At 38.5% G+C, this 16,419-nt stretch overlaps 1 protein-coding gene across 2 annotated transcripts in view; it reads left to right on the plus strand.

Annotated features, from left to right (window-relative positions):
* The window catches only part of LOC130116828 (A disintegrin and metalloproteinase with thrombospondin motifs 2-like), a 304,782-nt gene that overhangs the window by 167,973 nt on the left and 120,390 nt on the right, over positions 1-16,419 (plus strand). For both annotated transcript variants that reach the window (XM_056284894.1, XM_056284895.1), the window contains exons 10-12: positions 8,582-8,714; positions 9,580-9,693; positions 9,874-10,019. In XM_056284894.1, the coding sequence (XP_056140869.1) occupies positions 8,582-8,714; positions 9,580-9,693; positions 9,874-10,019 (393 nt within the window). The remainder of the gene's footprint in view (positions 1-8,581; positions 8,715-9,579; positions 9,694-9,873; positions 10,020-16,419) is intronic.

The raw sequence follows: 16,419 nt of genomic DNA on the forward strand, positions 1-16,419 counted from the left end.
CAACTTCATTTAGTTTAATCTCATTTAATTTAATCTCATTTAATTTAACCTTATTTAATTAAAATCAACTTCATTTTGTTTAATCTAATTGAATTTAATCTAATTTAATTTAACCTAATTTAATTAAAATCAACTTCATTTAGTTTAATCTATTTGAATTTAATCTAATTTAATTCAACCTAATTTAATTTAAATCAATTTCATTTAGTTTAATCTTAATTTAATTTAGATCAACTTCATTTAATATAATCTAATTTAACTCAACTTCATTTAGTTTAATCTAATCTAAATTAATCTCATTAAATTTTACCTAATTTAATTAAAATCAACTTCATTTAGTTTAATATAATTTAATTTAACCTAATTTAATTTAAATCAACTTCATTTAGTTTAATCTAATTTAATCTCATTTAATTTTACCTAATTTAATTAAAATCAACTTCATTTAGTATAATTTAATTTAACCTAATTTAATTTAAATCAACTTCATTTAGTTTAATCTCATTTAATTTAATCTCATTTAATTTAACCTTATTTAATTAAAATCAACTTCATTTTGTTTAATCTAATTGAATTTAATCTAATTTAATTTAACCTAATTTAATTAAAATCAACTTCATTTAGTTTAATCTATTTGGATTTAATCTAATTTAATTTAACCTAATTTAATTTAAATCAATTTCATTTAGTTTAATCTTAATTTAATTTAGATCAACTTCATTTAATATAATCTAATTTAACTCAACTTCATTTAGTTTAATCTAATTTCACTTTACCTAATTTAATTTAAATCAACTTCATTTAGTTTAATCTAATTTAATTTAATCTCATTTAATTTTACCTAATTTAATTAAAGTCAACTTCATTTAATTTAATCTAATTTAATTTAACCTTATTTAATTAAAATCAACTTCATTTAGTTTAATCTATTTGAATTTAATCTAATTTAATTTAACCTTACTTAATTAAAATCAACTTCATTTAGTTTAATCTAATTGAATTTAATCTAATTTAATTTAACCTAATTTAACTTAAATTAACTTCATTTAGTTTAATCTATTTGGATTTAATCTAATTTAATTTAACCTAATTTAATTTAAATCAATTTCATGTAGTTTAATCTAATTTAATTTAATCAACTTCATTTAATCTAATCTAATTTGATTTAACTCAACTTCATTTAATCTAATTTAATTTAACCTAATTTAATTTAAATCAGCTTCATTTAGTTTAATCTAATTTAATTTAGATCAACTTCATTTAATCTAATGTAATTTGATTTAACTCAACTTCATTTAATTTAATCTAATTTAATTAAAGTCAAGTTCATTTATCTTAATCTAATTTAATTTATCCTAATTAAATTTACATTAATTTAATTTAGTTTAATCTAATTTAATTTTACCTAATTTAATTTAAATCAACTTCATTTAGATTAATCTAATTTAATCTAATCTAATTTTACCTAATTTAATTAAAATCAACTTCATTTAGTTTAGTCTAATTTAAATTAATCTCATTTAATTTAACCTAATTTAATTTAAACCAACTTCATTTAGTTTAATCTAATTTAATTTAAATCGGCTTCATTTAGTTTAATCTAATTTAATTTAGATCATCTCCATTTAATCTAATTTAATTTGATTTAACTCAACTTCATTTAATTTAGTCTAATTTAATGAAAGTCAACTTCATTTAGCTTAATCTAATTTAATTTTACCTAATTTAATTTAAATCAACTTCATTTAGTATAATTTAATTTAACCTAATTTAATTTAAATCAACTTCATTTAGTTTAATCTCATTTAATTTAATCTCATTTAATTTAACCTTATTTAATTAAAATCAACTTCATTTTGTTTAATCTAATTGAATTTAATCTAATTTAATTTAACCTAATTTAATTAAAATCAACTTCATTTAGTTTAATCTATTTGAATTTAATCTAATTTAATTCAACCTAATTTAATTTAAATCAATTTCATTTAGTTTAATCTTAATTTAATTTAGATCAACTTCATTTAATATAATCTAATTTAACTCAACTTCATTTAGTTTAATCTAATCTAAATTAATCTCATTAAATTTTACCTAATTTAATTAAAATCAACTTCATTTAGTTTAATATAATTTAATTTAACCTAATTTAATTTAAATCAACTTCATTTAGTTTAATCTAATTTAATCTCATTTAATTTTACCTAATTTAATTAAAATCAACTTCATTTAGTATAATTTAATTTAACCTAATTTAATTTAAATCAACTTCATTTAGTTTAATCTCATTTAATTTAATCTCATTTAATTTAACCTTATTTAATTAAAATCAACTTCATTTTGTTTAATCTAATTGAATTTAATCTAATTTAATTTAACCTAATTTAATTAAAATCAACTTCATTTAGTTTAATCTATTTGGATTTAATCTAATTTAATTTAACCTAATTTAATTTAAATCAATTTCATTTAGTTTAATCTTAATTTAATTTAGATCAACTTCATTTAATATAATCTAATTTAACTCAACTTCATTTAGTTTAATCTAATTTCACTTTACCTAATTTAATTTAAATCAACTTCATTTAGTTTAATCTAATTTAATTTAATCTCATTTAATTTTACCTAATTTAATTAAAGTCAACTTCATTTAATTTAATCTAATTTAATTTAACCTTATTTAATTAAAATCAACTTCATTTAGTTTAATCTAATTTAATTTAACCTCATTTAATTTTACCTAATTTAATTAAAATCAACTTCATTTAGTTTAATCTCATTTAATTTAGATCAACACCATTTAATCTAATCTAATTTCATTTAACTCAACTTCATTTAATTTAACCTAATTTAATTAAAATCAACTTCATTTAGTTTAATCTAATTGAATTTAATCTAATTTTATTTAACCTAATTTAATTTAAATTAACTTCATTTAGTTTAATCTAATTGAATTTAGCCTAATTTAATTTAAATCAACTTCATTTAGTTTAATCTAATTTAACCTAATTTAATTTAGATCAACTTCATTTAATCTAATCTAATTTGATTTAACTCAACTTCATTTAATATAATCTAATTTAATTAAAGTCAACTTCATTTCGCTTAATCTAATTTAATTTAACCTACTACCACTACTTTCGGCTGCTCCCGTTAGGGGTCCTCACAGCGGATCATCCGTTTCCATTTCTTTAATTTAATTTAACCTAATTAAATTTAAATTAATTTCATTTAGTTTAATCTATTTGAATTTAATCTAATTCTATTTAACCTAATTTAATTTAAATTAACTTCATTTAGTTTAATCTAATTGAATTTAGCCTAATTTAATTTAAATCAACTTAATTTAATTTAACCTAATTTAATTTAAATGAACTTCATTTAGTTTAATCTAATTTCATCTAATTTAATTTAAATCAACTTTATTTAGTTTAATTTAATTTAATCTCATTTAATTTAACCTAATTTAATTTAAATCAACTTCATTTAGTTTAATCTAATTTAATTAAGATCAACACCATTTAATCTAATATAATTTCATTTAACTCAACTTCATTTAATTTAATCTAATTTAATTTGATGTTGTGAATTCTACTTTATTGCTGCCTTGTCCAAACTGTCTGGCTTGAAGTGCTTATGTCTGGATTACTGATCCTGGTTTGTAGTCCAAACCAAACCACCAATACCAGGTGAGCTTTAAGCTCCGCCCACCACGCCCAGCTTCACCATCAATACTCACCTTATCAGTTTTCCAGCTGGTCTCACATACCAACCCAAGAGACAACAACTGACTTGACCAGCTGGTCTCACATACCAACCCAAGAGAAAACAACTGACATGACCAGCTGGTCTCACATACCAACCCAAGAGACAACAACTGACTTGACAAGCTGGTCTCACATACCAACCCAAGAGAAAACAACTGACATGACCAGCTGGTCTCACATACCAACCCAAGAGAAAACAACTGACATCACCAGCTGGTCTCACATACCAACCCAAGAGACAACAACTGACTTGACCAGCTGGTCTCACATACCAACCCAAGAGACAACAACTGACTTGACCAGCTGGTCTCACATACCAACCCAAGAGACAACAACTGCCGTACAAGCATTTAATTCAAACTTTTCTATCAAAATCAGGTTACACGTATAAGAACATCTCTTTAGACAAGAAAACTAAAGAATATAAACATAAACTTTACAAAGAAGAGTTTATTCATATGTTCATTACGTGAGGGATATGAAACTGTGAAGCTGTGGTCATTTTCCACTTTGGTTTTATTTAGATCATCTCTGTCTTTTCAACGTGATCCATTACGATCTCTGGTTTATTTATTGATCCTTGGAGGTTCTAGAACCCCCCCATATCGAGCAACATTCCTTCTTTTTCCACATGCATCACTCTTTCTCTCTGTTTGATTATTTTGTTGATGCCAAACTAATTTCCAACGTGCTGACCATTAAATACCATCCTGTTGTTATCTCTTATCATGCCCCTCTTTCTCTGGGTATTCAGTTTTCCCCACGACCCCAGTACTCAGCATCATGCAGTTTCCCCCATGACCCCAGTACTCGGCATCATGCAGTTTCCCCCACGACCCCAGTACTCAGCATCCTGCAATTTAGTACTTTGCGTTTGTCAGTCGATAGATTCAATAAATGTATCTCTGCCTCAACTGATGATTTTATTGCTATAAATCAGAATGAGACGGAACATGTCTCTTGCTCATTGCTGTGGGAATCACTGAAAACGTACCTACGGGGTTAGATTATCTCCTACTCAGGCGTCCAGGTGGCGTGGCGGTCTATTTCATTGCCTACCAACACGGGGATTGCCGGTTCAAATCCCAATGCTACCTCTGGCTTGGTCAGGCGTCCCTACAGACACAATTGGCTGTGTCTGTGGGTGGGAAGCCGGATGTGGGTATGTGTCCTGGTCGCTGCACTAGCACCAGGGAGGAGTTAAGACTAGGAATAGTCTTAACTCCTCCCTGAACTCCACACAACAGTCTTCCTTCTTCAACTTACACCATTTGATCCTTGGCTCTTCCGTCACTCTCTCCTCTTCTTGGTCTCCAAAGTCATCCTACAGACCACCATCCCATGGTGCCTAGCTACATCCTCTCGTCACCACCTTGCAGTCTCCAATCCCTTTCAGATCGTGCCTTCTACATAAGATATAGTCCACCTGTGTCCACTTTCCTCCACTCTTGTATGTCACCCTGTGTTCCTCGCTGTTTTTTCCCCCTTTTTATTTTTAACAGCATTTAAAATACAAAGTACAGAACAAGGTGTCTTGCTTGTTATCATCCAACACCAAAGACAGATATACAGGTACAGGTCACCACACAGGGGTTTCACCAATGTTGCCTAATGAGAAAGAGGAGAGAAAAAAACCCTAATCAACAAGTTTCCTTTAAGTATCAGTCCCATTTTTTCCCAGTATTTTTCCCCTTTGTCTTTCTGTAGACGAAGGGTGAAAGTAGTCTTTTCCATGGAGCATATATAATTGACAATTCCAGTAAAAAGGTCCATATTTGGAGAATTTCTCTGCAGTTAACATTTTGGTGGCAGCTTTTTTAGATGCTACTAGGAATTTTTTCAGGAGATGGACATCACCTTTACGTAAGTTTTTAGGGGGAACTTCAAGATACAGAGAGGAAAAAGACACATCAACATTAAAGCTCAGGAGCCTAGATATCAAACGTCCCACTTTTTCCCAAAAAGGTTGAATAGCTGGACACAACCAAAATATGTGGGCGTGGTCCACTTGCATTGATCCACATTCTCTCCAGCAAGGTTGCTGGGTCCCAGAAAACTTGGATTTCTGCTTTACTGTTAAAAAAAAACGAATCAAGGCCTTTCAGCAGAAGTCCCTCCAAGTCAGTGAGTTAGTGGTGGTGCAGTGAGTTTCCCAGGCATGTAACCACACATCCTCAGGTATTTCCACCCTCATACACTATATGTACAAAAGTATTGGGACACGTGGCCATTACATCTACAGGAGTTTTTATGACATCCCATTCTAAATCCATAGGCATTAATATGGAGTCTGTCCCCCCTTTGCAGCTATAACAGCTTCCACTCTTCTGGGAAGGCTTTCCACAAGATTTTGGTGTGTGTCTGTGGGAATTTTTGCCCATTCATCCAGGAGAGCATTTGTGAGGTCGGGCACTGATGTTGGGCGAGAAGACCCGGTGGCATCCTATGACATACCTCGCTTGAATTCACTGAGCTCTTTAGAATGACCCATTCTTTCACAAATATTTGTAAATGCAGACTGCATGGCTAGCTGCTTGATTTTATACACCTGTGGCAATGGGTCTGAATGAAACACCTGAATTCAATGATCAAGAGGTGTGTCCCAATACTTTTGTACATATAGTATATCCTTTTTCTCAACACTGTCTTACATAGTCAATTTAATTTTTGTTCACTGAGGTGATAACATTGTATAATTTTCCAATGACCCACTTGTGACTTTCACCCTTATAAGCATCTATAAAAATCTGGATAAGTTTTGAAAACATTTTAGGTTGAGGGCCTTTGATCTCCTTCAGAAAAAAAGTGGCGGACCTGTAAGTACCTATAAAAATCCTGTGTATTACTGAGTTCAAATAATTGGCAAAAGTTCTGAAAGCTGTGGGGTTCCCCGTTTGATATGATTCTACGGAATGCCGTTATGCCATGGTGGGTCCATTGCCTGTATCCGTGGTCATGTACTGCTGGTGTAAATTTTGGGTTGTAGGTTGGCCAACTTAGTACTTTTATTTCTGTATGAAGCTGGAATCGTTTAATCACCTTTAACCACATCTTAATGGAAAGACCGACACCTTGATTTTGTAACTGAAATATTTCGTTCACCCTATCGAGACAACCCAGAACTGACTATATTGGTGGATCCACCAAAGAAAATTCTATGTCTTTCCATGTAGCTTAGTCCCTGATTCCTGGACTTCCACCATTTGATCCTTGGCTCTGCCTTCACTCTCTTCCTCTTCATGGTCTCCAAAGTCATCCTACAGACCATCCGATGCTGTCTAGCTATGTTCTCCCCTGTCACCACCTTGCAGTCTCCAATCCCTTTCAGATCGTGCCTCCTACATAAGATATAGTCCACCTGTGTGAACTTTCCTCCACTCTTGTATATCACCCTGTGTTCCTCCCTCTTCTTGAAATATGTATTCACCACAGCCATTTCCATCTTTTTCGCAAAATCCACCACCATCTGTCCTTCCACATTTCTCTCCCTGACACCGTACCTGCCCATCACCTCCTCATCACCTCTGTTCCCTTCACCAACATGTCCATTGAAGTCCGCTCCAATCACCACTCTCTCCTTCTTAGATACCCTCCCCACTACTTCATCCAGCTCACTCCAGAATTCTTCTTTCTCTTCCACCTCACACCCAGCTTGCGGGGCATATGCGCTGATAAAATTCATCAATACACCTTCGATTTCCAGCTTTATGCTCATCACTCTGTCTGACACTCTCTTCACCTCCTGCACACTCATGACATACCCTTCCTTCACAATTACCCCTACCCCATTTCTCCTCCCATTTGCACCATGGTAGAAGAGTTTGAACCCACCTCTGATGCTCCTGGCCGTACTCCGCTTCCACCTGGTCTCTTGCACACACGTATGCCTACCTTTCTTCTTTCCATCATATCAGCCAGCTCTCTCCCTTTACCAGTCATAGTGCCAACATTCAAAGTTCCGACTCTCACCTCCACACTCCGGCCCTTCCTTCTCTCTCGCTGCCTCTGGACATGTCTTCCCCTTCTCCTTCTCCTTCGCCCAACAGTAGCATAGAGTCCACCGGCACCCTGTTGGCCAACAGTACCGGTGGTGGTCATTGGTAACCTCGGCCTCAACCAATCCGGTGTGGAAATCTGATTTATGATCCGCGTATTTGATTTGGCAAAGATTTTATGCCGGATGTCCTTCCTGATGCAACCCTCCCCATTTATCCGGGCTTGGGACCGGCACTAAGAATGCACTGGCTTGTGCATCCTCAGTGGCTGGGTTTTTCTTTACTAAGATTATGAATTGGTGCTGGCTGTTATTATTGCGTCAGAACTTACATTACTATTGGTATTTACTACTGAGCCCTTTTCTACACACTTGACTGCGTCATTGGCCTGTTTTTCTGACTTGTGTCAATATAAATCTTGTTTTTCTGACTTTTGTCAATATAAATCTGTTTTGAACTTTAATTCTCTTTTTGCCACCTGTAGACGGTCTACACCAAAGGTACTCAACATGACATGTACTCTTCAATATGATATGATTGCTATTTAGCATATATACTGCTACTACTCCTTCATATAGTAACATTATCATGTGATTACAGTGTAACAAATGTACTATTACTACTATTATTTCATATAGTGCTACCATGATATGATTACTACATAGTACTGTATGATGGTAGCTGGGAAAGGTTAAATTTATCTGTTCAGTGCAAATGGCTTGGTTCTCCTTGGATGTACATGTAACATCAATGTAAATGTTAGAGTTTACCTCTTTGTCTGTCTGTTTACCTCTGTCTCTCTCTCTCTCTCTCTCTTTCCAGTTCCTATGATTGTCTCCGTGACGACCCGTTTGATCATGATTGGCCGGCTCAGCCTCAGTTGCCAGGTCTTCAGTTCTCCATGGACCAGCAGTGTCTCTTCGACTTTGGAGTCGGATACAGTACCTGCACTGCTGTATGTCTCGTCTGTCTGTCTGTTCACCTGATTAACACTAATGTTTTGTCTGTCTGTCCGTTTGTCTATCCATCTGTCTGCCAGCCCTATAAAGTACAGCATACCATTGGTAGTTTGTAATAGATCACCAGTTTTTTACAGTTGTAACATAACAACCTCTGCAGAGGAAACCGTCCTCCGCCTGGTGTTGGGCGCTTCTGTGCCTCTGCATCAGGCCTTTTCAATCTTTAATGTACACCTTGTCATGGATTATCCTGCTTATACCATGGTCATTTGTCAAGAATTAAGATAAGGGGCGTCTGGGGGGCATAGCGGTCTATTCCGTTGCCTACCAACACAGGGATCTCCGGTTCGAATCCCTGTGTTATCTGCAGGTGGGAAGCCGGATGTTGGTGTGTGTCCTGGTCACTACACTAGCGCCTCCTCTGCTCGGTTGGGGTGCCTGTTCAGGTGGGAGGGTGAACTGGGGGGAACAGCGTGATCCTCCCACACGCTACGTCCCCCTGGTGAAACTTCTCACTGTCCGGTGAAAAGAAGCGACTGGTGACTCCTCATGTATCGGAGGAGTCATGTGGTAGTCTGCAGCCCTCCCCAGATCAGCAGAGGGGGCTGAGCAGTGACCTGAACCGCTCGGAAGAGTGGGGTAATTGACCAGGGACAATTGGGGAGAAAGGGGGGGGGAATCCCCCCCCCAAAAAAGAATCAAAAACATTCACTTATTTTTTTGTCGAACATTTTGGACTCAGAATTAGAAGGTTATGAAGCAAAAGTATAAAATGCAAAAAAATTAAATGGTTATTTTGCCGCTAAGCTATATTTGAACATTCATCTACCTGTCTGTCTGTCTGTCTATCTATCTTTCCAGTACAGCAGTTATGACCCCTGTAAGCAGCTGTGGTGCAGTCACCATGACAACCCATTCTTCTGTAAAACTAAGAAGGGTCCGCCTATCGACGGCACCAAGTGCGCACCTGGCAAGGTAAATCTTCTCCAGACTACCCTAGTTTAGTCTGGTCTAGTTTATCTAATCTTGATTTATACTGGGATTAATGAAATTTGAAGATGCATTTGTTTATTATTATTCAGTAAGTTTGATCAGCTAGGTGTGCTACTTTAATTTATCCAAAACGAAACAGCTTGATGTAATCCTGTCTCTCAGCACTGTTTTAAGGGCTACTGTATCAAAGTGACCTCTGACCTCCTGAGACAAGATGGCAGCTGGGGAACTTGGAGTCCGTTTGGTAGCTGTTCTCGGACCTGCGGGGGAGGAGTTCAGTTCCGCACACGATACTGTGACAACCCTGTGTGAGTTACCTGTCAATCATCCGACCTCTTCGATGTTCCAGTCATACGTTCGGCCAGTTAAACAGGCTGTTATGATCGACAACTGAAGTCAAAGTCAAAAGTAGATTCAAGATTCAGTTTATTGTCATTTCATTATGTACCTTTGTACAGAAATAAAAATGAAATGCCATTTCTCCCAGCCCACAGCAGTGCAACAATGAAGATAAAAAACAAAACAAAAAAGCACAAACAGTTAACAACACAATTCATTCAAGTGCCATTTCAGTTCAATGTTGACAGCTGGTGTCTGTCAACAAGTGACCAGCACTGATGGGGGGGGGGTGTTAGAGGGTAGATGGAGGTGGGTGGGGCATGAGCGTGGGGGGGACACAGTTTGTTAATGATCCTGACTGCTTGTGGGTAGAAGCTATTTAGCATTCTGCTGGATGTAGCACAGATGGTCCTGTAGCTCTTCCCAGATGGCAGGAGGGACAACAGGTTGTGAGAAGGAGGGTGGAGGTCCTTAATAATGCTGGAGGCTCTGAGAACACAGCGTTGATGGTAACTCTCCAACAGGAAGGGGAGAGGGGAACAGATGATCTTGCTAGCTGTCTTCACTATCCTGTTCAGCTGGTGTTATTCGGTCGCTTTGCAGTTACTGAACCAGGAAGTGAGACCGTAGGTTAGAGTGCTTTCAGTGGTGCCCCTGTAGAGGTGGTGAGGGCTGGAATGGGGAGGCTTGCCCTTTTAAGTCTACAGAGGGGATGTAGACGCTGTTGGGCCTTTTTACCGACGCCCAAGGTGTTAATGGTTGAGGTCAGGTCGTCCGCCAGGTGCACTCCCAGAAACATGATGTTACTGATCCTCTCCACAGTGGCACCATCGATGGTCAGCGGCATATGATGGTGCCTGCCGGCCCTCCTGAAGTCAATCACCATTTCTTTTGTTTTACTTATATTCAGAGAGAGGTTGTAGGATTTGCACCAGGCCGTTAGCTGCTCCCCCTCCATCCTGTATGCTGTATGCTGATCATTATTGCTGACGAGGCCCACTACTGTTGTATCATCTGCAAACTTAATGATATGGTTGGTGTCAAATTTGGCAGTACCGTCATGAGTGAGGGTGAACAAGAGGGGGCTCAGGACGTAGCCCTGGGGTGAACCTGTGCTCACTAAGATGGAATGTGATGTGTGGCTGCCCACCCTGACTGTCTGCTGCCTCTGCATCAGAAATTCGAGGACACAGTTGCAGGTGCCAGTGTCCACGTCCAACAACCTCAGCTTCTCCACCAGTTGATGTGTTACGATGGTGTTAAATGCTGAGCTGAAATCGATGAAGAGGATCCTGGCATAGAAGTAGAAAACCCAGCGGTCAATCTGAGCATGTTCTAGTTCTACTTTTAGATTGAGATAAGCGAAAGAACCTTTTGTCTCCATCATGCCTCTTATGATATCAGTTTACAGAGAAAGAAGGTTGGCAAAGAAGAAGTGGGATAGTCAGAGTGATGAAGAAAGTAGACAGGAGTACAAGGAGATGCGGTGTACAGTGAAGAGAGAGGTGGCAAAGGAAAAGGCGTATGGTGAGTCGTGTGAAAGGTTAGACACTAAGGAAGGAGAAAAGGACTTGTACCGATTGGCTAGACAGAGAGACCGAGCTGGGAAGGATGTGCAGCAGGTAAGGTGATCAAGGATAGCGATGGAAATGTGCTGAGAAGGTGGAAGGAGTACTTTGAGGGGCTGATGAATGAAGAAAATGAGAGAGAAAAGGTTGGATGATGTGGGGATAGTGAATCAGGAAGTGCGGTGGATTAATAAGGAGGAAATGAGGGCAGCTATGAAGAGTGGAAAGGCAGTTGGTCCAGATTACATACCTGTGGAGGCATGGAGATGTTTAGGAGAGATGGCAGTGAAGTTTTAACTACAAACCCCAATTCCAATGAAGTTGGGACGTTGTGTAAAACATAAATAAAAACAGAATACAATGATTTGCAAATCCTTTTCCACCTATATTCAATTGAATACACTACAACGACAAGATATTTAATGTTCAAACTGATAAAACTTCATTGATTTTTGGCAAATATTCCCTCATTGTGAATGTGATGCCTGCAACACGTTGCAAAGAAGCTGGGACAGGGGCATGTTCACCACTGTGTTACACCACCTTTCCTTTTAACAACACTCAATAAGCGTTTGGGAACTGAGGACACTACTTGTTGGAGCTTTGTAGGTGGAATTCTTTCCCGTTCTTGCTTGATGTACGACTTCAGTTGCTCAACAGTCCAGGGTCTCCATTGCCGTATTGTGTGCTTCATAATGCGCCACAAATGTGCAATGGGGGACAGGTCTGGACTACAGGCAGGCCAGTCCAGTCCCCGCACTCTTTTACTACGAAGCCCCGCTGGTGTAACACCTGCAGAATGTGGCTTGGCATTGTCTTGCTGAAATAAGCAGGGACGTCCCTGAAAAAGACGTCGCTTGGATGGCAACATATGTTGCTCCAAACCTGTATGGACCTTTCAGCATTAATGCTGCCTTCACAGATGTGCAAGTTACCCATGATGCCATGGGCCCTAACACACCCCCATACCATCACAGATGCTGGCTTTTGGACTCTGCGCTGATAACAATCTGGATGGTCCTTTTCCTCTTTAGCCCGGAGGACACCACGTCCATGATGTCCAAAAACAATGTGAAATGTGGACTCGTCAGACCACAGCACACTTGTCCACTTTGCGTCAGTCCATCTCAGATGAGCTCGGCCCAGAGAAGCCGGCGGCGTTTCTGGGTGGTGTTGATATCTGGCTTTGGCTTTGCATGGTAGAGTTTTAACTTGCACTTGTAGATGTAGCGACGAACTGTGTTAACTGACGATGGTTTTCCCAAGTGCTCCTGAGCCCACGTGGTAATATCCTTTACACCATGATGTCGGTTTTTAATGCAGTGCCGCCTGAGGGGTCGAAGGTCACGGGCATTCAGTGTTGGTTTTGGGCCTTGCCGCTTACGTGCAGAGATTTCTCCAGATTCGCTGAATCTTGTGATGATATTATGGACTGGAGATGATGAAATCCCTAAATTCCTTGCAGTTGTACGTTGAGAAACGTTGTTCTTAAACTGTTGGACTATTTGCTCACGCAGTTGTTCACAAAGTGGTGAACCTCACCCCATCCTTGCTTGTGAATGACTGAGCCTTTCGGGGATGCTCCTTTTATACCCAATCATGACACTCCCCTGTTTCCAGTGAACCTGTTCACCTGTGGAATGTTCCAACAGGTGGTTTCTGAGCATTCCTCAACTTTCCCCGTCTTTTGTTGCCCCTGTCCCAGCTTCTTTGGAACGTGTTGCAGGCATCACATTCAAAATGAGTGAATATTTGCAAAAAACAATAAAGTTTATCAGTTTGAACATTAAATATCTTGTCTTTGTAGTGTATTCAATTGAATATAGGTGGAAAAGGATTTGCAAATCATTGTATTCTGTATTTATTCACCTTTTACACAACGTCCCAACTTCATAGGAACTGGGGTTTGTAGATTGTTTAACATAATCTTCAGGAATCAAGAATCAGGAACATTTATTTATCATTTCATTCCATGCACCTGCGCACATGAAATGAAACAAAATATCCTTTCCCACAGACCACAGCAGTGCAACACAAAGACAAAAACACATTCAAACTACAAGAACACATATATCCAACATATCAAAAAAAAAAAAAAGAATTCACTGTCCAAGAGAGCGAATGCCAGGATGACTGTCGGTCCGCATGGGTTAGCAATTATCTTAGTCTGCCCCGCTTCCGCATCCTGTCAGACCGCCCTGAGTGTTTCCTCCTCAGGCGCAGCTCCAGGCAGGGTCGTGGTCCCTGGGCTGATCGGACGCAGCAGACCAGGCTCCCCCAGCCGATCCAACGCCAGCTCTCCCAGTCAGACACCTTCAACACACCTCCCCACACCCCACATGATGACACCAAAAATACAGTCAATGGTAGGCGAGGCCACTGCCAGACTGCCCTTGGTGTTATCGAAACTGCCGGTCTGCATGGGCTAGCAGTTAGCTTAGCCTGCCCCGCTTCTTCATCCTGTCAGACCACCCTTAGTGTTTCCTGCTCTAACACAGCTCCAGGCAGGGCCGTGGTCCCTGGGCCCACTGAACCAGCAGAACAAGCGCTCCCAGCCGATCCAGTGCCAGCTCTCCCAGCCATCAAACGAAAATACGAACTTAGACGCAGACATGGACAAAGACACTGCATGGATGGAACTGGGTGAGGCTGCTACCAACGTTAAGTTCACGCCGCCATCTTCCTACACCGGTACTGGGTGAGACCACTGCAAACATGAATTCACACAGCCGTCTCCCCACACCGGAAGCGGAAGAAAGTGAGAAAGTGAGAGGATGCCTGAGGAGTGGAGAAGAAGCATACTGGTACCGATTTTCAAGAACAAGGGCGACGTGCAGAACTGTAGCAACTACAGAGATATAAAGTCGATCAGCCACAGCATGAAGATCTGGGAAAGAGCAATAGAAGCTAGGTTAAGTCAAGTCAAGTCAATTTCATTTGTATAGCCCAATATCACAAATTACAAATTTGCCACAGTGGGCTTAACAGCAACACAACATCCTGTCCTTAGACCCTCTCATTGGATAAGGAACAGCTCCCTAACAAAAAAACCCTTAAACAGGAAGAAAAAACAGGAAGAAACCTCAGGGAGAGCAACAGAGGAGTGATCTCTCTCCGAAGACGGACAACGTGCACTGGATGTTGTGTTTACATAATTTACACAATACAACATTGAAAGAGGATAAAAAGAATTATAATGGACTTGTAAAATTTATGAAGAATATGACGCGCAGGATGCCAAGCAGTGTCCAGATGCCATCGGAACAGTCCAGGATCCAAGCCACGCGACCAGCATCATCATGTGAAAAAAAATTATATGGATCTATTAGATATATAAAAAGAAAATGTGATGAGGGGAATGGCAGGCAGCGTCCAAGTGGCGACCACCATCACCACAGAGACCTGGGAGGAGAACCGACTGCACGTGCACGCAAGGGAGACTCACATGACACCATTCACACACACAAGAAGAGAAAGGAGAAGACATCATTCAGAGAGAGAGAAAAGACATGTGAGAGAAGAGAACTGTTTGCAATAGTCATTAGCCATAATCAATTAAGTCATCAACTAGTCATAATCTATACTCTGTAATCTATACTCGATAATCTGGTGGGCAGAACAGTGGTTGGTAAATTCATTGAGACAGAAAACCAACCCGCCATCCAGTACACGTTGTGAAGCACTCAACTTAAAGGCAACTAATTGTAGGCTAAGGCAAAAAGATGAGTTTTAAGTTTGGATTTAAAGGACTCAACACACTCTGATGGTCTGATGGCAGCAGGCAGGTTATTCCACAACAATGGAGCCTGATAGGAAAAGGCCCTGCTGCCACCAGCTGACCGCTTTTTAACTTTGGGTAAACACAGGACCCTGTATTTTGAGAGCAAAGTGCTCGAGATGGCATGTAAGGTTTAAGGAGATCAGACAGGTAAGATGGGGCAAGCCCATTTAGGATTTTATAAGTCAGCAGAAGCACCTTGTATTCTGATCTAACATGGATAGGAAGCCAATGAAGGGAGGCAAGAATTGGTGTAATATGGTCAAATGTCCTAGTTTTAGCTAGGATTCTAGCAGCAGCATTCTGAACCATCTGAAGACTTTTAGTACTAGAATGTGGCAGACCTGAGAACAGAACATTACAGTAATCAAGTCTGGATGAAACAAATGCATGTATTAGAGTCTCTGCGTCAGCCATGGAGAGAAAAGACCGAATTTTAGCTATGTTACGTAAGTGAAAAAAGGCAGTCTTGATGATTTGTTTAATGTGCTTAACAAAGGAAAGGCTGGGATCAAACATAACACCAAGACTTTTGACTGCCACACTTTGTGAAACCTCAGAGTTGTCGATTGTTATGGTTACTTAATCAAATTGGTGTCTGTGTCTAGCAAGGCCAATGACCAGCATCTCGGTTTTATCTGAATTTAAAAGCAGAAAGTTAAGTGACATCCAGTTTTTCACAGTAGTCAAGCAGGCCTCTAAGTTAGTCTTTGAGTGTGATCATCAGTTCATATAGGCACATACAGCTGCGTATCATCAGCATAGCAATGGAAATGTATTCCATAACTGCGTATAATTTGGCCAAGAGCTGTAATGTAAAGAGAGAAAAGTAGAGGGCCAAGTACTGAGCCCTGAGCCACACCATATTTAACGTCAGAAAATTTTGATATACTATTACTATAGCAGACACAATGTGTTCGTCCAGATAAGTAGGACTTAAGCCAAGAGAGAGCTAAGCCAGAGACACCAAAATTACAATTTAATCTACCTAATAGTATACAGTGATCAGTGGTGTCAAAGGCT

This window comes from Lampris incognitus, chromosome 8 (genome assembly GCF_029633865.1).
Source record: "Lampris incognitus isolate fLamInc1 chromosome 8, fLamInc1.hap2, whole genome shotgun sequence".
NCBI lineage: Eukaryota > Metazoa > Chordata > Actinopteri > Lampriformes > Lampridae > Lampris > Lampris incognitus.